The sequence below is a fragment of the Eumetopias jubatus genome, unplaced genomic scaffold, assembly GCF_037043125.1.
Source record: "Eumetopias jubatus isolate StellerSeaLion01/CBP00866 unplaced genomic scaffold, mEumJub1_p1.0 scaffold_1, whole genome shotgun sequence".
In the NCBI taxonomy this organism is placed as follows: domain Eukaryota; kingdom Metazoa; phylum Chordata; class Mammalia; order Carnivora; family Otariidae; genus Eumetopias; species Eumetopias jubatus.
In genome coordinates, this window is record NW_028274807.1 from 149,226,291 (window position 1) to 149,252,110 (window position 25,820).

The window sequence follows — 25,820 nt, forward strand, 5'->3', positions numbered from 1 at the left end:
CAAGATTCTCCACCATCTAAGTGGAGGAGCAGGAGTGAGAAGAGCATGGAAAATAAGTCCAAGGCTGAAGAAAATTCAGGCCAGAACAGGACACGGAGCCAAATGTGGGGGAAAGGAGATGGGGGCTCACCTCTAGAGATGCACGCCAAGCACCCAGGACTTCTCCCACAGAGCCCCCCCCAGGCTCTGGGAGAAACACCACACCAGGAGGCCCCACCATCACCTCTCCAATGAGAGAAAGTAACAGATTTTTTGGTCACAGTGACATTTTGGCTCTTTATCCCCGAGAAGAGAAGGACTGGCATAAGCTAATGGCAAACAGTGTGATAAAACAGACTGGTACTAATCAGGCTACTGTGTTCTGACTCCCCAACTTCTTTCTTTTTTATCCAAATAAAGGAGCAGAACAAGGTCGATCATTATCAACCTACCTTTATTTTAAAGCCTTGGCATTTCTGTTAGAGACAAACACACAAAACACCACAAAAACTGTTCTTGCAACACCACTTGGAAAGACGGCAGAGCTAGGATGCGTTTAGACAAGCTCCTGGGCCCTATTTTAAGGTATTTCGCTGCCTATACTTAATGGTAGCCCTTGAAAGAATTCCGTGTAAACCCAAATCTAGAGATCTGGCTCAGAAAAACAGGTGCTGTTTCCCTCAGAGATAATGAGAATTGTCTTTGAGTCTTTGGCCCAAACCACCACCTGCCCTGTGTTACCCAGGTAGGCAAGCAGGCCCAAGAGGGAAGCAAATCATGAGCTGGTAAAGCCATGGACACAGACCCTTCTTAGGTCCCTTAACCTATGGAACAAACTGCTCACCTGGAAAGCGAAGAACATAGCAATTTGGCACCATCCGGTCACTAAAAGAACTGCATCCCTAGAGTCAAGTAAGGGCTCTGATAAACCCCACAAAGCATGCCCTCTAACTTTCAAACACCTGCGATTGTTTCTTCCCAAAGACACAAGGAGGGTTCAAGTCAGAGGATACTCAAGACCCTTTGGCTCGATGGCAGACAAGAAACCAGACCCCTCTTAGCAAGCGGGGCCCAGAATCACCAATACCCATGTGTATACATTTCTAAGTCAAAAGCCCCCGTATTATTTCAATCTACGTCATGCTGTCTTTCTTCTCGGCCCCACCTGCCTCCTATCTCTGTGGGTTACTTCTTCGGAAAGGTGAACCCTGGACAAAATACTTAAACTCCCTAAGGCTTCATTTCCTAACGTGTAAAATGAGGACAGTGGTATTTACCTCAGAGAGTCGCTGTAGGATAATACTTGTAAAGTATTGAGCTTAGTATACAGAACACACTAGGTGAGCAGAAAATGTTGCTGAGGGCTTCTATAGGACAGAAATGCAGGGTCAGCAGGCCTGTCAGAGGAGCAAGAAACGAATACGTAACACAGTAATACATGTGGACAGGACAGCACACAGAGGATATCTAAAAGCCACCTCCAAGACCAACTCGGGTCCCATACAACGCTGGGCTCCAAGAAAACTGAGCAGATACATCAAAGATAGTGCATGATTCAAGGGCACGAAAACAAAATGCCTTCACACGCGAACATCCAGAGAGAGACAAAACAGCGTCATCTTGTGGTCAGAGTCTCTGTGAACCTGGCACAAGATCAGCATCCAATCTGTAGGTCTTACAGTTTCCTTAATAACGAGTTCCCGTGTCAAATAAAAAACTGAGAATTTTTTAGATCTTTCACCTTTTGGGGAGAAATTTAGTCTGAAATTTAGGATTTCATCATTTCTTTAAAGCAAAGCCACTAGAACACATTAGCCTGAAGAGGACACACCTGCTTCATTAGAGATGCTGTCACACATCTTCTGAGAAAAAAAAACTACGATGGCTTTCTCTCCAGGATTCCTGACTGCTCCTTAGCTTTGAGTTCTTCTAGTTTCTTCTTATAGCGGTTCATGAAGTAATCATCTGGTTCAATCCCTGCGTTCTTCAAATTTTCCATGACCTTTTCCAGTCTGAGTACTGATCGGGCCCCCTCAATCTTTCTTGTGCTCAGGTACAGAGTGAACTCCCGGAAATCCAGGAGCTTACAGGTGTCCACAGAGCAGATATTCCTGATACCACTAGTTCTATCCAAATGAGGAAAAAACACCAGTCCTGATAACTTCTCCAGGTCCTGAAGGCTCACTTGGAATTCACTTAACTGCGGTTGGAAGCCAATGGCGTCATTGGGCACCACAAAGGCCCCTAGTGCCAGAGGTTCAGTAGACACTGGGCTTCTGCGGGCCAGGATCACCTTATAGAGGTGTGAGGGGACAGCCACGTTGTCCTCACCGATCACCTAAAAACAAACAGCCACATTAGCAATGCTAACTGATGCCAGCAGTTCCCAAGTTTCTCCTGAAAATATTTTCAACACATTTCTGCAAAGGCATTTATAAGTTACCCCACCAATGAATTTAAATTCAAGGTTCACAGAGAAGATGAACATCTAACAGGTAGATTCTGATCACATTCTTTAAAACAATGCCACCCCAAAGAGTAGAGGTCACATCCTCTGCTCTGTTTGCAGGACAAAGGGCAAAGGAATGCCCTGGGTTTTTAACAGGCAAGAAAAGCTGTGATTTTCTCTTCATCACATAATCAGAACTTCTGGTGCTCTAAACATTCAAAGGTCAAAACTGCCAGCTTGGTTAACTCCCAGCTCGAGAAATAAAAATATGGCCTTAGTTTATCAAACTCACTAGGGAGCTAAACAAATAGCTCTCAGAAAAGCAGCCAGACACACTACCTCGGTATTACTAGCTCCAGTTTTGCCTAGACCGTGGCTCATTTTTGAAATTAAATTAAGTAAATGTAAATGCTGCTTACTTAAGTTTTGCACACTCTTGAGTCTATTATCAAACACAGAACTTCTGAATGTGTTCGCAAACCAAACACTCTGGAAAGGTATCCATACAACAGAGAAGCCAGGGTCAAGCCTACACACAACTTGCTTGCCTGTGTAGGTCAGCTCTAATAATGAAATAACATTATTATGGAACCTTTTCAAATTTCCTTCCAATTGGCTTTTAAGCCGTATCTGTTTTCCGAAAAAGGAAAACTGAACATCCATTTCCTTAATGGTCTCCAATAAAATGATACAATCCAACTACAATATGCATGTGTACTGCTACCCCTCCGGGGCCCTTCCTCGGTCCAAGTGGGCATTTCCTCCTGCTCAAACCTGCCTGCCGCTGGAGGCCATGCTGGGAGCCCAGATAAGGCAGAGGGATGAGAGCTACAAGGATTCTTTCCTGCTTTTCTCCAGCTTCTACCTACATGGCACACAGCCTAAGAATGCCATGGCTATCTGCTGTCTGGCACGCATGGAGGTTCCACTGCCAAGACCAACTGTGGGCCTGCAGGGAAGCCCCATCTACAGGGCTGATTTCTGTTAACTACTATCTCTCAAGTAAGTGAAGGGCTCACTTGAGAGTAAAGCTTATGAAAGTACACAATCTATAAGCACAAAACCCTACAGCCCTCCAACAAGTCATTTATGCAGCTAGAAAAAAGAACATACTCTCTTCAAGGCAAAAAACACTGAAGGTGAACTCTACGGAGGTCCACAATTAGCCCACAGATCACCAACAGAGGTTAATGCAACAATGCAACTCAGAGGGGCTATGACTGGCACTGCTGGAAACACAGAAAGGAGCAAGCTTTACAGTGAATGCCCTAGTGTCTGTTCTCAGGAAGCTTCCCAGCTAGAGGAGGAGTCAACCCCCACTGCTTTCACGGGAGGCAGACTGTGGTCAGATGCCGAAACAGAGCACAAGACAGCACTAAGGCAAGCGAGGGACCAGAACTGAGGGCACAGATGCAGCTGAGCCATAGTTCACAAGAGGGGTAGAAGTTTAAATGGGCTTCTGAGGTTAGCTGGGGCACCAACAGTTAAGCAATTCCTTGATGCCACCTGGTGGACATCCTCCATCACTGCAGCACAACCTCAGACTCCCAAGTATGAGGAGCCTTCCAGACCCATTCACTTGATTGTTTTCTCTCCTCGTGGACTGTCTACAAACAAAAATTTCAAGAATAATTAATTGGTCATGCCCATCTGCTGCCAACCAGGGCTTCTAATCAGAGTCATTAAACTCCAGCCAATAAAAATAAATCATTTCTATTGTGGGTTTTAAAAACCCACACAATGGCTAGAGGATGTCCATTACTACTTTTAAGAATCCTCATGGGACACAAAAATTCCTAAGAACCATAAGGTAGGATCATTTCACCCATGACCTCAAAACACTTCAACAAGGAGGAGCAAAATACTACCCCTAAAAATAAAGAGAAAAATGAAAACTTAGCCACTATCTTCTCTGATTCAGTCTGCTTTGTTCTTAGGAAGTAAACATCTGTAATTTGTTTAAAATAGGAACCAGCAACATTTGGAAATTCAGAAAATCCATTCTTTTTTTCCTTGAATTTAAGACTTAAAAAAAAAAAATACCAATTTTCAAGCTATCTTTGTAGACAACTCACCTACATAATAAAATTCTCCCAATTCTGGGAAAATTAGAAGTCTTTCATAAAATGTTTCTAGAAACTGCTAGGGACTGGAACCCCAGAGACTTGGTCAAGTCCTGGCTTTGCCACAAGGCTGCAAGTCATGTTCACTGATATCTTCCTTCTTCATTCATAAAATAGGTAATAACTACCTTCATGCTACCTATCTCACAAAATAGTTATGAAGATACAAAGACACTTTAGTTTCAAAAAAAAAAAGGTTTTAAAATCTGCAAGACCTATGCAAAAAGCAATTTTTGTAGGGGATGTCATTCAAAGGATAGGATGTATTTGCATTTGGTACAAAAGGTGGTTCTGCTGAGGGACAGTGGGGAAACACGGGGTCAAGCAAGATTAGACCAGTTAAAGGTGGACAACAGGATTTCAAGAGGAAGCAGGATGGACACAAATGACACCCTCAACAAAAGACTTGGGGGCTGAACATGAACCAAGTCTTCAGTATCAGTAAATCAGCAATGATCCTTGTCATAGAAGATGTAGATGTAAAAATACTTTAGAGGAAATCCTCACTGCTGTTAAATTACCAAAAAGCATGGAACTCTTGTCAAGATTGTAACAAAAACTGGAAATCAACCAGGTGTAACTAGTAAACACAATATATAGAAGAGCCATAAAGCTGGCACACACTCACCACCTAGAGTTAGTCTGCGTACCTGCTGGCCTGAGGTTTCCTTCCACCCAAGAGACAGAAATGACACTTTGCTCTCCCCCGCCCCAGCTCCACACACACAGAACTGGGCCTTCACACTGACTCAGTGCCAGAAGAGCCTAGCAACAAACGATATTCAGGCTAGGTCTGCCATTTGTCCGGTCCTATACATATAGCAACTGTGACGTAAATAAAATTAAGCAGCAGCACAAAGAAAATATATGTACCTGCTAGAATCAGATAGATATATTTGGTTACATTCCCTTGGTAGGACAAAAAAAGAAAATCCAAAAATAAAACTGTTGGACACATCAAGAGACCAAGCCCTTAAAAAGTCAAGCCAATCAAGTGCAAGAAAGAAACCATGACAGTGTGATAAATAGGAACTCCACAAGGAGGAACAAGGTAAGAAGGGAGTTGGAACATGTGGGACAGTCAGCAGGCAGGTGGCCAGCCCTTAGGTGGCATTTCAAGCCTCTAGAGGAGCTTGTGCAGCAGCAGAGACCCAGGGAGACCGTGCCACTCACACTGGGCACCTGCTCACACTGGGCACCTGCTCATACTGGGCGCCTGCTCCGCATAAGGAGGCTGGAGACCGACTGCCAAGTCACAGGACAACAAGCACCACCTTCCCAGACTGTCGATTCTACTTGGAGATGTAGGGTGGGAGTAAGGAGATACTTAGCCAGTAAAATCATTTATTTTTCAATTAAAACAGATACGGAAATTAACAAAAGCTCTGCCTAAAGAGAAAACAGGAGATTTAAAAAAAGAAATGACTCCCAGATCACTTCAGGTGATGCCTCAGGATTCCTGGAGGCATGTTTTTTAATTTCCTTCCCCTCTAGGAACTAGTTTGGAATTAGTTTGGAAAGTAATGCTGTAGAATGAAAACAATGTTAATGTTAAGTACTTCTAACATTACCACCACCACCACCACCGAGTTGAAAAATTTGAAGCTCACTTTCTTGTCAGGTCAATTATAATGTTTCAGGCCAGAATCTTCAGGTATGTTTCACTTGTCTGGAATCAATCTCTTCTTGAAACAGGCACATCAGAGAAAGCACATGGATGACCTCAGCTATAATAAAGGGGGTGATTCTGATTAGAGCTGTCAGATGACTCACTTCTGATAAAATCACTGCTACTAATCTTCCCCTGGGCTCACAGTCACTCAAGTCCTATGATGCTGTGATTCTTTCCTGCATATTCTAACAGACATTTCTGCCTGGCTATAAGGGATCCTCTTCTTGGCCCATTTTCTGTTCTTATTTTTGCATGCTAGCAGATATCACTTGCAACTGTTCTCCATCCTCACCATCTTCTACCTCCTGGCCTTAAGCTGCTGTATGGGAAGAGCACAGCAACCCCTTTACTGTAGACTTTTGAGAGCTCTGAAGAACAACACTATAGAATGATTGGCGGTTCTCATACAAATAGACAGACCCTTGTTTAGATCTCCCCTTTGACAATGACTAGCTATGTGAGTTGGACTGGACCCCTTTAAACCTCAATTTCCTTCCTATAAAAGAAATTTCCCAAGTTCGTGCATATGTATATGTGTGTACACATATGTATAAAACGTTTGGCCCAACTAAATTCTTAAAATGGCAAACTGAAACAATTTTTCCAATTTAATTTACCAAAGGATATTTTGCTTTTATGCTAACTATCTATACACTACAGATTTTTAACTTTAAAATTCCACCTGAAATCATTTGATCTGAAAAAATGTCACATCTAACAAAAGGTGCATTACTACAGAGAAGCTGTTAGTGAAAAATATAAATATAAAAAAGTAAATCACTTTGATACCATTCTTAAAAAAAATAAAAACTGGTATCTCTCTCCAGGGCAATACATTCCTATCAACATTCCCCTTTGCATACACACACACATAATACATGCGCACAGGTAAGTGCTTTCTTTATGACCAGGGTCTATAAATCTCAAAAAAACAGAAAGGAACAATGAAGATGAAGAAAAAACAGTAAGCCACTAAAGGCAATAGAATTTGTATACTATGTTCTTCGGGGCTCTCTCCACCCACTATAAAAGGCTAAAAATAAATGTGGTGAACACACATGACAAGCCAACAGCAGACCGAGCACTCAAGAATCAACTTGTCATCCAGATCCCGGTTTCTAAATACCAATTCCCATTAAAAGGAACCAGGGCTCCTTGGAGAGATGGCTGATCCCAGAGTCTGGCCAAGATGAGCCTAGAATATCCTGTTATGCCAGAAAGTAGAAGTGCTAAGAACACCATGAGGGTGTGTCAAAGCACATGGGAGAGAGCCTGAAGGGGCTCCCACTGGCCAAATCAAAGACAATTTGAGCATCAAAATGAATACACAGCAGATTGAATAAAATAAGAATCCATCAGTTCATACTGATATAATAATAAGAAGGAAAAGCTCTTTCTTACAGTAGAATGTCAAATACTAAAAGCAGAAGAAATAAGAATTAGAAGATCCTTACTCAGCAACAATTATAGTAATAACTGATTCAGGCCAGAATCTTCAGTGGCTGCTAAAACTAGCAGTTGACAATTTGAAGAGGAAAAGAATACTTACACGGTCTCAAAGGACTTCCACAGCGGATTAATTTCAAAGGGGAAATGATAACTTAGCAGTGAAGAAATCTAGAGGACACCACCTTTATCAAGTGATCTAAGTTAATATCACCAATAACAGGACAACCTGACAGCACATGCATGCCGATGTGATGCACTGAGGGACACACAAGCTCACCTCTGAGGTGTTCTGCCAGAAACATAACTGAATCTAATCAAACAAGAGACAAACCCAATTTGAAGAACATACTACAAAACAAATGGCCTATATTCATCAACGTCAACATCATTAAAGACAAAAAGGCTGAGGAACTAACCGCTTGAGATTAAAGAAGACTAAAGAGACGTGACAGCTAAATGCAATGCATGATCTTGGACTTCACTCCAAATCTGGGGGAAAAAAACTGCATGAAGAACATTACTGGAGCAACTGACAAAATGTGAATATGGACTGTACTCCAGATAATATTCTTTTATGTTGAATTTCATGAACTTGACAACTAAACGGTGGTTATATGAGAGAACGGAGTATTTAGGGGGAAAGGGACAAGATATCCGCAACGAATGCTTGAATGGTTGAGAAAGTACTGAGAACGAGGGGTATGCGTAAGAGAAGAGGGGGCAAGCGGTGCAGAACACTAACGACTAATGAATCTAAGTGAAACATGTTAGGAGGGTTCTCTACTCTTACAACCTTTCCACAAATTTGAAATTATTTCAAAGTGAAATGTTAAAAAGTATCAACTTGCTTTGCGCCAAGGATGTGTAAAAAACTAATGAATAAAGATTAAAGGATGTTTCCAGTTCAAGATGGCAACCTGGGCCAAGGCTTCTGCTCCTCTCTTCCCCCAATTTAAGAAATACACATATAGACACAAAATGGCAGCAAACAGGTCTGACACAGAACCGTCTCATGCAAGTGAGGAGAATGGCAGAGTCGTGTATTACTGGACTAAGAAGTGCCATGAATTTCTGGAAGACAGAGGAGCTGACATGTTAGATAAAACAAAGAGGAAGGAGTCAAAGCTTGGATTTTCACAGCCCCTTATGCTGTGTTCCAGTAAGTAAAAGGTGTCAAAATCAAGGTGTGAGACTGACGAATCCATCTCCAGAATTACTGTACAACCAACAAAAGCAGCAGGACTGTCTTGCCTCCAGGATGAAGATAGAAAAATATTCTCTAAAGGGATGATTCTCAAACCTTACAGTGTACGTAAAACTGCCCGGGAGAGCCAGTCACACCTGCAGATTCCTGGGTCCCACTGCTAGGGTTTTAGGACATTCTCAGACAAGCAAGTTTACCACCCAATGACCCTTCCAGAAAGAATCTGAGGATGTGGGGCACCTGTGTGGCTCAGTCGTTAAGCATCTGCCTTCAACTCCGGTCATGATCCCAGGGTCCTGGGATTGAGCCCCACCATCGGGCTCCTTGCTCAGCAGGGGGCTTGCTTCTCCCTCTCCCACTCCCCCTGCTTGTGTTCCCTCTCCCGCTGTCTCTCTCTAATAAATAAAATCTTTAAAAAAGACTCTGAGGATATATTCCAACAACAACAACAAAAGGAATCCAAGAAAGGGGAAGAGGGAGCCCAAGATGAAAGGGACCTAAACCAGGAGTGTACTGAAAAGAAAGACAGATGTGTAGCTGACTTAAAACTACAACAGCTTACGGGGGTGGCCAATGGTCAGTTCATCATTCCCTCAACATTCCACTCATTGTTTCCACCTTGAAATGCTTTCTTCACTTGGCTCCTGGGACACCACTCTCCCCGGATTTTTCTCCTGTCTGAAAAATTGTTCCTTTTGTTTCCTTTGTTGGACCTTCCTCTTCCTGACTTCCGAACGTCTGAGCCCCCAGGGTTCAGACCGCAGATCTGCTCTCTCCTGTCTATGCTCACTTACACGATCCCGTCATAGCTTTAAACATCACCTGGTGTGCTGACCACTCCCAAGCAGATCGCCACTTCAACCTCTCCTCTCTGACAACCAAACTCAGAGCCTGCCCTGGACATCAAATAATCTCCCATTCCCACAGCCAAAATCACCCCTGATTTCCAACCTCCACGCCTGCTCCTCTCTGGTCTTCTTGATCTCAGACTGAAAGCCTATGTGTTATCCTGACTCTTTCCTTCTTAGTCTACAACTTACCCCATTAGAAAGTACCATCAGTTCTACTGCAAGACACATTCTAAATCAGAGCATTTCTCACCATTTCTACCACCACCACCCCTCTAGTCAAGCCATTATTACTTCTCACTTAGACTACTCCATCAGCATCTTAAGTGGTCCAGCTATTCTATTCCTCACAGAGAGCAGCCAGACTGGGCTGTGACTGTGCCACTATCCTGATCAAACAGCATCGCAGCTCCCTGAATATGATCTGGACTTCTCCCCATGGCCTCCCTCTAACTGCCGTCCTTCTCTTTGGTGCTCTCTCTGCTCTAGTCACACTGGCATTCTTGCATCTCCTTGAATTCACCAAGCTATCTCACCCCGTGTCTTTGCACTTGCTGGAAAACTCCTCATAGAGGTTACTCCCTCACTTCACTTAGGTTTCTGCTTAGTCTCACTTCCCCTTAGCAACCTATCCTGTCTTTCTTTTCCACCCTTGTGTTTTCTTTTTCTAATATGCATTTTGTTTATTGTGCCTCTCCTCCACTATAACCTGAGCTCCACAGAACATACAGCCTTGTTTACCTGCTGTTATCAGAAATGCCTAGAACAGTGCTAGGTACACAGGAGGAGCTTAATAACTATTTGCTGAATAAAAGGAAGGAAAGAAGGGAGGGTGGGAGAGAAGAAAGGAGGGAAGGGAGGAAACAAATGGTTCATATTAGCACAGAAGTCAGAGGGCTCCAAGAATGATGTCTTCAAGAAGAAACTGATACATCTTTTTAAAAAATAGTATGATAGTAAGGTTAAATGGTCTGAAATAGAAAGTAAAAGCATATTATTACATTTTTTAAAGTAGCAATTATAATACCCTGCCGCCTTTACTTTCCATTTCTCAGATTTTTGTTGTTTGTGGTAATACTTATTTCTCCAGCAGCGCAGACTTAATACAGGATTATATCTACTGCTTTAGAGATCCAAATGTTCTACTTAAACATTCATAGTACTATACATACTGCTTTTATATTTTCAATAGAGCCAGAATTATAAAACTCAAAGACCAACAAGGGCTAGACAGGAAGTGTAAATGGATGAAATGGGCCAGGTGAAGACTATGATGAATGGAAGAACATGTGCTCCATTGAAGGAGAAAGCTGCTACTCTCAGCTAGTGAATGCTCCTAAGGGAATATGTGCCAAGTGTTTGAGTCATCTGTTTTTAAGAGAAGCTAATATCTGGATTTTTATGTGAAACCTCCCAATTATGAATAATTACCAACTAATTCAAAAACAACATACTATGTGAACCAAGTCAAATCATCTACGGGCCGGACGTGCCACAGGAGGCCTCTGTCTTAGATATCTGCTACAGGCAAAGCTCACACCAAATTATAGCTAGTAAACACAAATGTAAATGCTATAAACCTCAACAATACGTAAGTGACAGATCAAGAAGTAAAGGTTTAAGTATATTAAGTTTATGATGTAAAGTTTACCAACAGAAGAACTAAAACTAACATGAATGACAGAAAATGGAAAAATATGTGAACTACATAAATTTCATATATTTCATGTGAAAGCATCAACAGAGACTGTTTAAAATGGGCAAATCAAAATTAAGAAATACAGTTTAGTACCCATTACTCTCAGATAAGAGAGATAACTAGCAGAAGAACTAGGAAACTGGACAGTGGGACTGGGACCAGGAACTGACTATCCCTCTCATACCTTATACTATTTGAATTTCATTATGATGTCATATACTTTAAGGTTTAAGGTTTAACATTTTTGTTACTATGCACATAGAGTTCCATAACAACAAATTTCTGAAGTTTAAATTCAAGGCTCATTAAAAGACGGGCAATTAGGGCACCTGGATGACTCTGTCAGTTAAACGTCTGTCTTCGACCCAGGTCATGATCCCAGGGTTCTGGGATCAAGTCCCACATCGGACTCACCGCTCAGCAAGGAGTCTCCCTCTCCCTCTGTCCCTTCCCCCTGCTCGTGCTCTTTCTCTCAAATAAAAGACTGGCAATTAAAGGGGCACCTGGGTGGCTCAGTCAGTTAAGCATCCAACTCTTGGTTTCAGCTCAGGTCATGATCTTGGGGTCCTGAGATCGAGCCCCACATGGGGTTCCATGCTCAGGACGGAGTCTGCTTAACCCACTACCTCCGCTCCTCCCCTTGCTCACATGCTCTTTCTCTCACTCTCTTTCTCAAATAAATAAAATCTTTTAAAAAAATAAAAAGACTGGCAATTATGGCTTCAATGCCATGGGGGGGGGGGAGGGGAAGACACAAAAGCACCAAGATTCTAAGTTTAGTATAAGTATCTACCTTCACAAATTCTAACATAATATATGATTAATGAAGAATAGATTCAAAAGCTTTAAAATTAATAGAAAGGCATCTGCTATCTAAGGTTCTGTGGAAGAGAAATGAAAAAAAAGAATCTAAGAAAGTCTTCCTTACTAAAAACTTTCTTACTAATTCCAGTACCCTGCCCCATGCTTTGACTAAAGAACACATGTCAAATTAATAACCTGGGGTGCCTGGGTGGCTCAGTCACTTAAGCGTCTGCCTTTGGCCCAGGTCATCATCTCCAGATCCTGCCATGGAGCCCCGTGTCAGGAATCCCTGCTCAGCAGGGAGTCTGTTTCTTTCTCTCTCTCTCTCTCTCTCTCTCCTTCTGCCCCTCTTCCCTGCTCATTCTCATTCTCTCGAATAAATAAAATCTTAAAAAAAATAACCTTTTATAATTTAGTCTAAATGTACTGTATCTTTCAGATATTATTTGATATGCTTGATATGACTATGGACATTTCCTGATTTCAGTACAAATGAAAGTTTGTACTGAAAAGTACAAAAAAAGTCTCCTTTTCTGTTCGTTTGGTATTACTCATTTCTGATGCTTTTGAGGATGAGAAAAGCAAAAATGTATACTTTGAAATGATTTCTGGACTCCAGACAGACTGACACCAACAGAAGTGGAGGCAGAGAAAGTCACTGGAGGCCTCTGCTACACTGCAGGTGTTCAGAGCTTCAGCAAAATCTGAGTAAAAGTTATTAAGAAGGAGAACTGATAACAGTTGTTGACTCAAAGAAATTAGGAGAGATGACTTGTGGATGTGAAATCCAGGAAAAGAAGGGAGAAAGTAATCAAGAGTGTAGGTTTAAGGCCATTATTTATAATTCTGTATACATTCCTCCTCCCACATGACAGGCACTGGAAGATTTGCTGGATTCTAGATTGGCCAGTGAGCACGCATCAGTCCTATGAATTACTATGGACATGGGAAACTAACAGTACAGGTTCAGAGGCTCAGAACTTGAAAATAAAGGCCCTAAGACCAATAAGGCTTTCACATAAAAACCAAAAAAAGATTATTATTCAGAGTCTACCCTTCAGGAAGCTGATCTTGACTGCTCTCCCACATTTCATCACCATGACACTAATTCAGGTGAGGAGAGCTGACAGGTCTCTTTTGAAACTCTCTTTAAGGCTCGAATAGCAGTCACTGATAAGCTATTTAGGAGAAGCAAGGTAAGTCTTATTTGTGGTTAGTTTTTTATCTTCCAGTGTAATGAAGAATACTGCTATAGAAAAGATATATTAAAATATATGTACATATGTACATTTCATTCTCAATTAATTTCAAATATAGAACTTACAAGATTAGGACAAAGAACACCTGTGTGCCCTTCACAGATTCATCAACTGTTAACATTTTGCCTGATTTGCTTTATTATTCTTTCTTCCTCTGTATTTTTCTTTTCCCTAAACGCTTTGTGTCCTTGTTTGTCGGTTGGCTATTTTTGCGAGTAAAGCAATAGAGTTTTATTAAGCGAAGAGACAGAAAAAGCTCTTTAGAGTGCGAGGGGTCCCGACAGGGTTGCCTTCCCTAAACCCTCTGAAAACACAGACACATCCTCCAGGATGTATTTCCTAAGAGCAAAGACATCTGCTTATATAATCATAGTAGGATTATCAAAATCAGGAAATTTAACACTGATAACATACAATGATCTAATCTACAGACCTCAAATGTTGCCAACTGTCCCAATAATGTCCTTTTTAGTAACATTTCTATTCTGACTTAGGATTTTGTTTTCAGGACTCTTTAGTCTCCATTAATCTATTCCAGATTAATTCTGGAATTAATTTCTCAGCCTTTGTCTTTTATGACACTAACATGCTGGAAGAGTACAAGGCAGCTGTTTCACAGAATGACCTTCGGTGGGGTTTGCCTGCTATTTCTACACGGTGAGATTCCCCGCTGTGCTTTCTGGCAGAAATCTCACAGAAGTGATCCTGTATTCTCAGTGCATCACATCGGAAGTACAGTGTATCAGTAATCCCATTACTGACAATATTAATATTAACCCTGATCACTTGGTTAAGGGAAAGTTTCTCCACTGTACAGTTACCATTTCTTGCTTTGTTATTAATAAGTAATTTGTGGAGAGACTCTTTTAACTATATAAACTTCTTTCCCATAAAACTTTCACTCACTAGTTTTAGCATCCACTGATGATTCTTGTCTGAATCATTTATTACCATGACGGTTGCAAAATGATTTTTCTAACTCTTTCTTTCTTACAAATTTATTAGTTGACATACTACAGTAAGCAGAAGTTCTTCCTTACACTCATGTATTTACTTATGTATTAGAAGTAAGGATTCTTATCCAACTCAGTGGGTCCATTATATTTTGCTATCCAACAGCCCCAGACACGGTAAGCAGAACGCCTGCAAGCTGATGTCTATGTCTTTTTGATACGTCCCCACAATTTTGTACTTTTCCTGCACCAGCCCTGGAACCAGCCACTTCCCCGCATGCTAAGTTCTTCCAGTAGGAGATGGTTTTGAAACAAGATATGGTCTCAAGGTATGCTCACTGCTAACTGTGTATCACTGCTTCTAGGCCCGTTCAGCAGAAAGAGCCGGCAGATACATAATATTTTGTGTTAAGTTATATTTTTAAAAATTATATCCGATTTAAGAAAAGCAATATACTTTCCACTACAGCATTTGGCCAACATATATTTAACAGAAATATCCACCCAAAGAAACTGTTAGTGAAATGCTCTTAATTACTGGTTAATTTTTCCTTTTAAATTTTGTATAAATTTTTCATCTACTACACAGTAAGCTAGTCATATAAATCTTTCAGTTTTATGAAAACAAAGCACACATAAAACTAACTTGATCACTTAAGGTTTAAAAGTCAGTCAGGAGAACCTCTTTTCCAACAGTAAGAGTAAAAAGTTAGATTTAACAAAGCTCAAGAATAATTAATATTTAAAAAATAAGAGAACATAAGGAGCTTTAAGCCATTTTTTTCCTTCTAATATAACAAAAAATACTAAAATTAAATTAGCGAATTGATCAGAGGAGAGAAATTAATCTGCTTAAAATACTAACTCCTTTGCCACTCCTTCCCTCCCGTAAGAACTCCTGGAATATTCTGAGGGTGTGAGCACCTGTGTGAACACCCTGGCTACTTACACGTCACTGCGCATCTGATCCAGACAGGCTGATAAAAAGCAAATCAAGTGGGACAGAACATACTTAAAGTTTTGGGTTGTTTTTTTTTTTCCCTAAATCTGTTTCTCAGGTCATTCACTTTTATCACAGACTCTCTTAAGTAATCATATAACCTAACCAGTATTTATTAAGTATGTGCTTTATTCCTAGAGCTGAACTAAGTGTTCCCTCCAGATACATCTCTTTGACCTACAGGGAAGTCCTTCAATCCCTCTTTACTCTATAACGTCTTCCTCACTCCACTGGGTTCCCCACCCTGTACAGATCTCACAATATCATTATCAATTCAGTTACCCTCCAGACACAATCCTCAATCTTCCACATCAACATCAGATGCATAAGCCCTCACACCACTAATTATACTCTTCTAGCTTAACCTCTTTCCTTCAATCTGTAAAGTTCTTAAATACCTTGCATGAAAAAAAATCTTCCATCTTTTTAAAAAACTCAAGCATCTAAAAGAAAAGCTGTTCCTCCCACTTTTCCGCTCACTGCCATCTAAACGTGATCCTGAACTTTTCCCTCTTCCTCAGCCAAAAAGTGAATTCATGGTTATGCTTTCCTGTATTCCTCTATCATCCTCGCTCCAGCTGCTTGAGTTGGGCCCTATGTCTGTTCCCATATGGACCACGGAATTAATGTCCACTTACCTCCTCATCTCTGACTTCCCTTTCAAACACTCCTTCCTCACCTACCTCTATGCACGGTGCTGTCAGAATACTCTTAATAAAACCCCAAACAAATCACATCTCCCATGCTTAAAATAAACCTGACTTCTCACTGCCTAAAAAGCAAAATCCAAGCCTTCATGGAATATAAAACCCTCTACTATCTGGTCCCTGTCCTGTTGTAGAAATCCTCATCCCCTGTTAGCCACCCATACTCTTTTGTACCCTAAGCTCCAATCTTTATCAATGATACCTGAGTTCCAGAACTATGCTGTCAATCACAAATGTCCTGTGCTTACAATGCTCCAGCTTTTGAAATTCCCATGCTCCCCTCCTGACTCAGTTTACTCTTTTTTCCCATTTTAAAAATTTTAATTCCAATATAGTTAACATACAGTGTTACATTAGTTTCAGGTGTATAATATGTGATTCACCGACTCAGTTTACTCTTACTCATCTGTCAAAATCTAGCTCAAAAAACACTTCCTCTGTTAAGTCTTCCCAAACCACACCAAAAGAGTTGGTCAGTGCTCTTATGATACCCCTTCATCTATGTATTTATCTCTACTAGCCAGCATATCAAACTTTAATGTGATTAACTGAGAACACCTCTGGCTCCCTTCTTTCTGTTTTTGTTTTGTTTTTTTGTCTCCCTTTCTAAACTGTGAGCTCCTTAAAGTCACTGGTTGCTCTTTAATCCATCATTATATCCCCTGTGCCTATCATTCCAACAGGTGTTCAATAAATAAAATCAAAAAGAATACAGAATGAAATTACAATCTCATACAAATAACATAAGCCTGAATGTTAAAACATGTCCCTACCTGGTAACTAACTGTTTTCTTTCCATCACTTCCAGTCTGAGGTAAGGTCAACGGTCCAGATACTACCCAAACATCTTCAAACCTCTCCGTCAGTTCTCGACAGTACATTTCCATTCTGAAAAACAAAATAAAAAAAAGGTGTGATATTCACACAGACATATAGAAAAGAAGCAAACCATTTCAAATCCCTAGAAAAGATAGCAGGAATGCTGAATTTGACAAATGAATGTGAACAAACGAATATTGCAAAAAACACTAAGCATATAAGCAACTCTTCCCAGTTCTTCATTGCACAAGAAAACTTAAAAATGACATGCACTTATACAACTACCTACATTTTCCTGTGTGTGCATTCAGTGTACATTTTAGAACTGATTTTGTTTTGTCTTCTCCCTTATCTTTCTTTGTAGCTCTCAATCTTTTCTGAAGAGTTATATATCGTTTCAACAAGTTGATACACCTTATTTATTTAACCATTCCTATTGTGGGGCAGTTGGGTTTATCCTAACATTTCTTACATAATGCAACATTCCTTAGGATAAATTTCAAGGGCCAGAATTACTTTACTGAATATATATTTTAATAACACTTGATTATATGTAAAAGTAATATTTTAATGGTATTGTACCAATTTACTATATAAACTCCAAAATATGACACCACAGTTTCACAGCAATCTTTACAACACTGGGATTTATCAATAAATGGTTTTGCTAATTTACTGGATAAAAATGGCAAGTAGGTTTAATATGCACTTTCTTATACTGCAGCTGGGAGAGATTTATGAGAGATAACAATGCATGTCATCATCCCTCAGCTTCCTCATCTAAAAAGTAAAATCAGCAGTATTATACCTCACAGTATATATGCCTAATTATCAGGTAAATTATCCTCCCAAAAATATATCCCTTGGGAAAGGAAAATGTTAAATGCTTCCGCAGGTATGCGATCAGCCAAAATAAAAAGGAAACTCTGTAAGACAAATCAAATATCCCAGATCTTCAACAAATCATCTGCAAGGCTAAAAAAAAAAAAGAAAAAAAAAAAAAAAGGAAACCTACAGATTAAAAGAGTATTAAAAGAACCTACCTATATGTGGACCTTGTTCGAATTCTGATTCAAACCAATCAACCATAAATAAAAAATTAGGAGAGAAAAATCTGAACAAACTGGCAATAAGGAATTACTGTTCAATTTTTTCGGGGCAATAATCATGCTCTGCTTCAATTTTTAAAAAACCCTTATCTTCTAAAAATATATATTAAAATATTTAAAGATAAAACAATATAGCTGTCACAGCTTAAAATGAGTGGGGAAAGGGAGGGTATGTAGACAAAACAATGGAGCCATGACTGATAATTATTCAAGTCTTAAGTGTGGGGTACTCTCTTAATGTATTTTAAACCATAAGGTACCATTTGAGGAAAATGCAATAGGCTGAAACAACCTCAATCAGTGCTAGTTTTAGATGCTTAAAGAGATCCCCTGACAGAACTGGTTAGAAGTATCAAAAACCTGCAAAAAGTCCAGTGATTTTATTGTTAGGTTCTATCAAAAACTGGTTATGTTTAATAGTACCAAAACTTTTTTTAGAAAGCTCAGGAACTCTTGAAATACAAGTAGAAAAAATTATAATGCCCCTGGACAGACTAAAAAATCTCTTACTGCCTCAGTAATATTTTGAGTAGTTTCTTCCCAAACTTATTTCTGACCAGTGGCAAATATGATCAAAATGGCCGGCTGTTTTGAAGTCTGTACTCCCACAGACAACTGTACTCCCGGAATACAACAAAGACAACTAGTCCAAAGTACTTACCTTCAGTAGTGCTATCTTTTGCTAAACAAAGATAAACAGTTGATGAGTGCACTAGTATGTTCTCCTGGCACATCATTCATCTCCCACAGAATCACATTTTAAAACTCTCACCCCTCACCTGTTCCAATAGCCAGCATTATTATCAAAATTCTGAGGCACAATATTAGAAAGGTAAAAGGTTTCAGCCATGGCTTTCTGTGAAAAGAAATAAAAATAGTAATTTGCAATGAAATGCCTTCCCCTTTAAGATTTTACAGACACTGAAAGCCAGTTCCTTCTATGTTAGCTCAAGGCAATTACAGTGACTACGTGTTTAAATAAATGAAAGCCATAGCTATTCCAGGTCAGAAAGCTCAATAATGATTATTCATAAAAGGGGTATAACAAAATAAGTAGTTTGGTGTGCTAGCTTTCTTTGTACTTCCTAAAATTCAAACCAGTAATGTAGACTCTGAGAGCAAAGTTTCCAATATAAAGCTAAAGGATAAATTCTGGTGTTCAGCCTCTGACAAAGAGTTTCTCCATAAAGGTCAACTTTCAGAAATTTTATTTAAGGAATACAATACAAACATATTAGTTCAAAAGTAGCAGGGAAGAATTCCTTTTCTTCTGAATTTCTGGCCACTAGGTGTTCATTCATTTCACACTCCTGCAAGGCTGTTATTATTTCCTTCCACTGACCTGTATTAACTGCCAATGCCATCAATAACTTTCTCTTCAAGCAGGGGTTCTCAACCTTGAATGCATACTGGAATAACCCAGGAGCTTTAAAAATATTGGTGCCTGGGTTCCACCCCCTTGAGTTTCTGATTTAATTTGCTCTGGATCTGGGCATCGGGATTTTTTAAAACATCCCTAGGTGATTATAATGAGTATCTAAGGTTTAAAACCACTATCTTAATGACAATAATCACCAACAGTTGATACAATAAATGTCATAAAATACATTTCTCTCCTTTTTTGGCAGAGAACTTGTCCTAAAGTAAAGGAGACTAGAAAGACATGACCAACTAAGTGTAATACGTGATTCATGACTGAACACTGGATCAAAAAAAGCTGTAAAGAACACAACTGGAACAATTTGGCAAGTCTGAGTATGAACTGTTAGTGATTACTGTACAAATATTCAAAAATACATATACACACACTTCTTGGTATGATACTCTTGTCATATATACAAATATCTTCATTCTTAGATGATACAATATCCTGAGCAATCCTGAACAACACTGAGCATGGAGCCTGCTTAAGATTCCTTCTCTCCCTCTGCCCTTCCCTGCTCTCTGAAAAAAAAAAAAAAAGGGTTTGCTGTACCATCTTTTCAATTTTTCTACAGGTAAAAATGTTTTTGCTGTACTCTCAGCTTTTCTACAGATCCGAAATTTTTCAAATAAATAAATACATAGACAGACAGATAGTTCACTCCTAAGAGCTCTCTAGTTCTCTTTTACATAGCATTTAGTTTTACTTTTTCAACCTGTGTGAGAATGTCTATCTGAGCAAAGGAACTGAAGTCAGGAAGGAAGATACAAAATAAGAGTATAAAAGTTGTCAGATGTTAAGGTTTGGCTCCTATACTTTTAATGCCCAAGTCCCACAGTATACAGACTACCAGCCCCATATTCCCATCCCTCCCAAAAAATATGCCTACAGATGAAAATTTGTTATTTCCTGCTGGAGCCATGTGTCCTCTCGACCACCCACTCCCAACATAGTCTTCATTGAAGGCACTGAAGGCGGGAGGGATGTTGGGATCAGGCTTGAATTTACAATGTTTTCTGTCAGCATCACCTGAAGAAAAACACAAAAAGTGGGTAAGTTATCTGTGGACAAAGATCCCTCAAAATTCTCTAAGCAAGGCAAGCTGTTTGCTGCTGGCTAGTATCTCTCTGAGCAGCTAGTACTTAGTGATTGCACGCATGTCTCAAGTTCCTGGGATAGTTCAAATACCTCATCTGAATTTAGCAAGGACTAGTCTAGGAAAGAATGCTTTTCATACAGTGTAGCTATCTCATATACTTCTGTTTCTAGCTTTTGAAATTAAAGGCAAAAAAATCCCTTGGATAGTATTTAAGTAAAAACAATGACAAATCAAATAGCTGAACTATATAAAAAGCTTACCTACTAAATAAACTCTTGCTTTTTAAAAAAACCCTCATGTATTGTATTTTGTGCAACTGTACTTGACAAGTTTATATGCACTGAAATAATGGATATATATAGACACAAAACAATTTGTTCTGGGCAGCCACAGCCTTGGGGAGGGGGAGAGTGTCTCTGATATCTTGCTTGCTGCCTCTTAAGCCATGACAAAACAAACATTTAGGTTATGAGCTCAATCCAGAAATTCCTGAAACAAAATATCTGTGTACCATGTGGGAGAGAAAAAAAAATCTCAATTTTATTTATATTTTCACACCTCCAGAATAGTTTGCCACAGTGTACATCAGCAAATACTATATTTCCACAAAATATCTGTGTACCATGTGGGAGAGAAAAAAAAATCTCAATTTTATTTATATTTTCACACCTCCAGAATAGTTTGCCACAGTGTACATCAGCAAATACTATATTTTCCACTGTCATTAGGCCAGATCTTGTTAAATTACAAAAATAATAGTGATAAATGGAACATACTCAGAATGCTACTCAATAAAGTTTAAAATGGAGACCAATGAAGTTACCAATCCCAGTGTCATTTCATTCAGCCAGAAAAATTTTAAATGATCAGATCCTAAGACTCAGAATAAATTATCTGATACTGAGCTTTTTAGAACCACTTCATAAAGAAAAAAATAACAGAAGAATTATTAGTAAGCTTCTCTTATGTGTCATTACCACTGGAATCACCTCCTTACACGCCTGGTTATCTCTGCCTGTGGGAATTTCCAAAGGCCTGGGATAAAGATGCCTTCCTTGAAATGGATGTAATTTGTTTCTATCAGGTTACATGGAGGCACTGCCAGTGGAGGACTGTGTTAAACCAAGATCAGGGCTTCAGCACTTGGATCTATACAGGCTCCATGGCTTCGGCCTGTAAGTCTGCATGATAGCCAGTCTGTGGCCTCGCCTTCTCTGGAACAAGGTTATTTTCTTTTTGACCCTTTTGCTCAGTGCCAAGACAACCTTCCATATAGTCCCCTACGGTGAGCAGGCAGGTTAGTTCTGGTTCCCCCATGCTCTCCGAGGGTGCAGCCCCCTGGGGTTCCAGGCTAACTGTAGGGAGGGTCACCTGTAAGACAATCTACCCTGGGTGAGCCCTAGGTCTCACCTTCAGTCTCCCTCACCCTACAAAGGTACGGAATCAAAAGCAATGTGGCTTTGGTTTACCAGGACTGCCTTTACCTCTCTCGATTCTGGCTTTCCCCCAGATATTGGCTTGGCAATTCACCACTATCATGCTGACTCTTTTTTTTTTTTAAGTGATTTTTTTCCTATATATTTCTTATTGTTTTTAGCAGTCTGCTAATAACATTTCTTGTTTTTAGGAGTCAGCCTGAGTAATCTAGTCTGTCATCACTGAAAACAGAAGACTCTTAAGACTAAAATCAGGTAAATCACAAGTATACTGCTTCCTGTTTTCAAATAATATTATTTTACCTCCTCAAACTACACATTACAATGTGAAATGCAGTATTTTTCTTATATGCCTCTGAAAATGGTAATTTAATAAGATAAAATTAGTAAAGCCGAAATTCCTCACATCTTGGGAAAAGTTTTGTATTTAAAGGAAATTCATTGGGCTTGAAACTAAATCAAGTGAGTTTCTCTTGATCTAAGTTTATAATCAACTCTCAACTGCTATGATAAAGTTTCCAACTATATCAGTCTCCTTCTAGCAGCAAGCAAAGTCCAAGGCTCCTGCTATTCGGCTGATTGGTTTGACTCTAGAAAGACAAACTCATTTAAACATCAGCATTTTAATATACATAAACAGAGCATGTACTATAAAGCAAAGGAGAAATAACGTGTGGGCCTTACAGCAAATTAAAAGGCAAATAAAATATGAATAAAACAACTATGACAAAAGGTAATACCTTAACACATAAAGAACTCCCACAAATCATTAAAAAAAAAATCCCAAAAGAAAATGGTAAAAATAACTCACAAAGAAAAAATAATTCACAAAATATTAACTTTCATTGGTAACCAATAAATGGAAATTCAGCTATTAAATTGGCAATGTTCATTATGAGTGAAAGACAGGACAAGTAGCTAACAGTGGATAGTGTAAACTAGAATAATCTACACGGAAACCAATTTAACATTAAATAGCAAGATCTGGCCATCTTAATTACAGGAATCCACCAAGACATAAAAAAAAAACATAAAAAAACCATGAACAGACTTACATGCTCGCCTACCTCTCCAGTCTCATTTCACATGTTCTCCCTTGCTCTAGCCACTCTAGCCTTTTAGTTCCCTAAAGGAACAAAACTCTTCACATTGGTGCATACAAAAGACGCAGCTGTGCTTTTCTTTCTGTCTGGAATGCCCTTGTCCACAATCCATGGACCACCCAACTCCTCTGCCTAGGTAACAGCATCTACCCTCCAAACCACTTTCTTGGAGAAGCCTTGCTAATAAAAGTCAGGTTCTCCTATATCATTGTTCATCACATTTTTTACTGTTCCTTATTTATACTAACCCAACTTGCAATCATTTGTCCTTCAGAACAGTTATTACCAATAATAATTATATATTCATGATTGTTTGATAGGCCAACCCACCACCCACGTTAACTCAAAGTGCCAAGAACAAACCTCAGCACAGTGCCAGACATATGATGTGGTAGGCACTTTAAAAGTATTTGTGGAGATAATGAACAAATAGTGCTAATTGTAGCAATATTTAGGACAGAGGACAGAACCTCCAACTCATATGTCAAGATAATGATCCTCTCAGCCTCTTAGAAAGCCAGGAAGGGTCTGGAGCTCCTTGGCTACCAGGGAGGTCCATTTATCTAAGTGTGTCATACAAACATCATTATTTTCTAAATGTGCTGTAATGTGAAAAAGGTTGAATCAATAATCCTCCTTGTTTTAAATTTGGAAACATCTTTCATCAATGCCTTTACTTCTAACCACCTACCCATTATCTTGCTTTTGGATATATGTTCAAGAACCCATCTAGGCACCCGCTTTGACTGATCATAAGACAAGGCATGATTAGTGTAATGCCTAGTCTCTGTTCCAGTTAAAGGGACTCCAAATTGTTCCAAGAGAGCCTTTTCTGCAGAACCTAAAAATGAAAAGGCGGAGAGGGGGACAAAAATAACAAATAATTAGTAACTCTTACTAGGAACAAAAAATTATAAGGGAGAGGGGTGAGACTTACAAAGGACTAACTCAAAAATCTAATCAACCAGATCTCATTTTACAAGTATTTCCAATGTAGAGAAAAGAGACAGTAGGCTTTGTCTATAATTAGTCATGTAATTTTAACAAGATAAACTGCAGCTATCTCATTAACTTTTAAATAAGGACCTGATCTTACTGGTCTTTCATATCAAATGTCTAAATCTCTGCCCCATAAAGTACTGTGTATACAAAAGAAGCAAAGGAAAAACAAGTCATTACAAGTCACTGATATGATTTAATGGGAAAAAGCCTACTTCCTCATTACATTAAATGTAAAGAGTTAATGTGGGGACAAAAACACAGCCTTTTACAAATATTTTAAAAGACTATCATGCATCATTCTGGAACTGAAGCAGAGATGTGCACTGCACCGAAATAGTGGTAAAACTGGTCTTATTTTTCCTACTCGGACAAACCAAGCACTCGTTTAACAAGGAGTCAGTTTCAAAATAACCCTCTCTTGATCCCTTCTCCAGGTCTTCAACCTATGGGAGTAGTTCTCTTGCTAAATGCCAAGTATCAGAAGGAGCAAGTGCCAGGCAAAGTGTAAAAAATGAGCATAAGCTCATTTTCATTGTTAAATACAAGGTAACCCTGGTAGCTCTCCATACTCTGGAGAAGGGCTAGCAGGTGTGGAAACTAATAAAAGGAAACCTCAGGAAAGTGGACTCTGTTGCTAGAAGGGGAGGCTGGAAGGGAGAGCCATTCAACTCCATGTCAATTACAGGAAAACTGTCAATTACAGACCCCGACAGAAGGAACTGTCAGGAGGAAAGAATCATCAACTACAGGCCCCCAACAGGGAAAGACGGCCAGTGCAACTTCTACAAGAAGTAGACTATCCCTGCAACTCAGCCAATGAGAAACTCATCATTCTGAACTATTGCTTTTCTCCAATGAACTTTTCAAAAACAACCCCTCCCAACTTCCTCCGTCTTCTCCATAAAGTTCCTCTCCTTTGGTTGCTGGACTTGCCTATGGTTTTGCCATAGCTTGCTTGTCCTGGATTGTTAATTCTCTACTCTTCCGAAATAAGCCCACTTTTTTGCTGATAAAATAACCTGACAGATTCGTTTTTAGGGTTAATGCGGGTACTCTTCATCTGAACGAAGAGAAAATGAGGACAATTAACTAATCCGCTAAAACTAGGTGTTAATTTATTCATTCTTCCACACTCACTGAGTGTCAATTATGTACCAGGTACTGGACTGTGTATATGGTGGAGAACAAAACATAGTCCGAGCTGTAATGGAGCTAACGACCTAATGGAGGTCAGAGACATGAAAATATACATGTGATAAATACCTTCGGGGGTAGAAGACGAGAAAATGAAGATGGAAAAGTATGCGAAAGAGGCAGGCGAGGCCCCAGGTGGAGCGGGGAGGCCGGACGGGAAGCCTAGAAAGGCTGAAAACCCAGGACCCCCGGGCTCGGGGCCGGTAAAGGAAGAAAAGTCGAGGGCCGAGAATGACGATTCACGTCTGAGGTAGGAATCCGGCCCAAAACCTGGGCCAGGAAAGGAAGAGCAGGCCTGTGGACTTACCGTCGGGCTCCCTCACCGCCAACGCTGCCTCAGCTCCCTGACTCCGGAGCAACTGCATGGCCGTGAACCCGCCTCCCGCGGCGCCCACCACAGCTCCCGCCACGAAGACACTCAGAAAGCGCCCGGAGCCTCTGAGACGGGAAGCAAAACTTTTGGCAGCCATCTTACCCGAAGCGCCTTAC

The 25,820-nt window shown here is 39.9% G+C and overlaps 1 protein-coding gene across 2 annotated transcripts; it reads right to left on the reverse strand.

Annotated features, from left to right (window-relative positions):
• Positions 1-415: 415 nt before the first annotated feature.
• Positions 416-25,820, reverse strand: EXOG (exo/endonuclease G). 2 transcript variants are annotated; one of them, XM_028107083.2, is made up of 6 exons: positions 25,639-25,820; positions 23,827-23,976; positions 20,387-20,526; positions 18,854-18,930; positions 16,920-17,034; positions 416-2,317 (listed from the first exon to the last, which is right to left on the reverse strand). In XM_028107083.2, exons 1-6 carry the CDS (start codon positions 25,799-25,801, stop codon positions 1,856-1,858), a joined length of 1,107 nt encoding a protein of 368 aa, XP_027962884.1. In that variant the 5' UTR covers positions 25,802-25,820; the 3' UTR covers positions 416-1,855. The 2 variants fall into 2 exon arrangements, with proteins under 2 accessions (XP_027962884.1, XP_027962885.1); XM_028107084.2 differs by lacking the exon at positions 23,827-23,976.

Bases quoted from the DNA above. Each gene is read 5' to 3' on its own strand.
- EXOG (XM_028107083.2), bottom strand. From the start codon at position 25,801: ATGGCTGCCAAAAGTTTTGCTTCCCGTCTCAGAGGCTCCGGGCGCTTT. The intron at 23,977-25,638 runs GTAAGTCCACAG...TTTCATTTTTAG, and splicing joins GGCGGTGAGGGAGCCCGACG to GTTCTGCAGAAAAGGCTCTC. The intron at 17,035-18,853 runs GTGAGGGGTGAG...TTTGTTTTTCAG, and splicing joins AATGCTGGCTATTGGAACAG to AATGGAAATGTACTGTCGAG.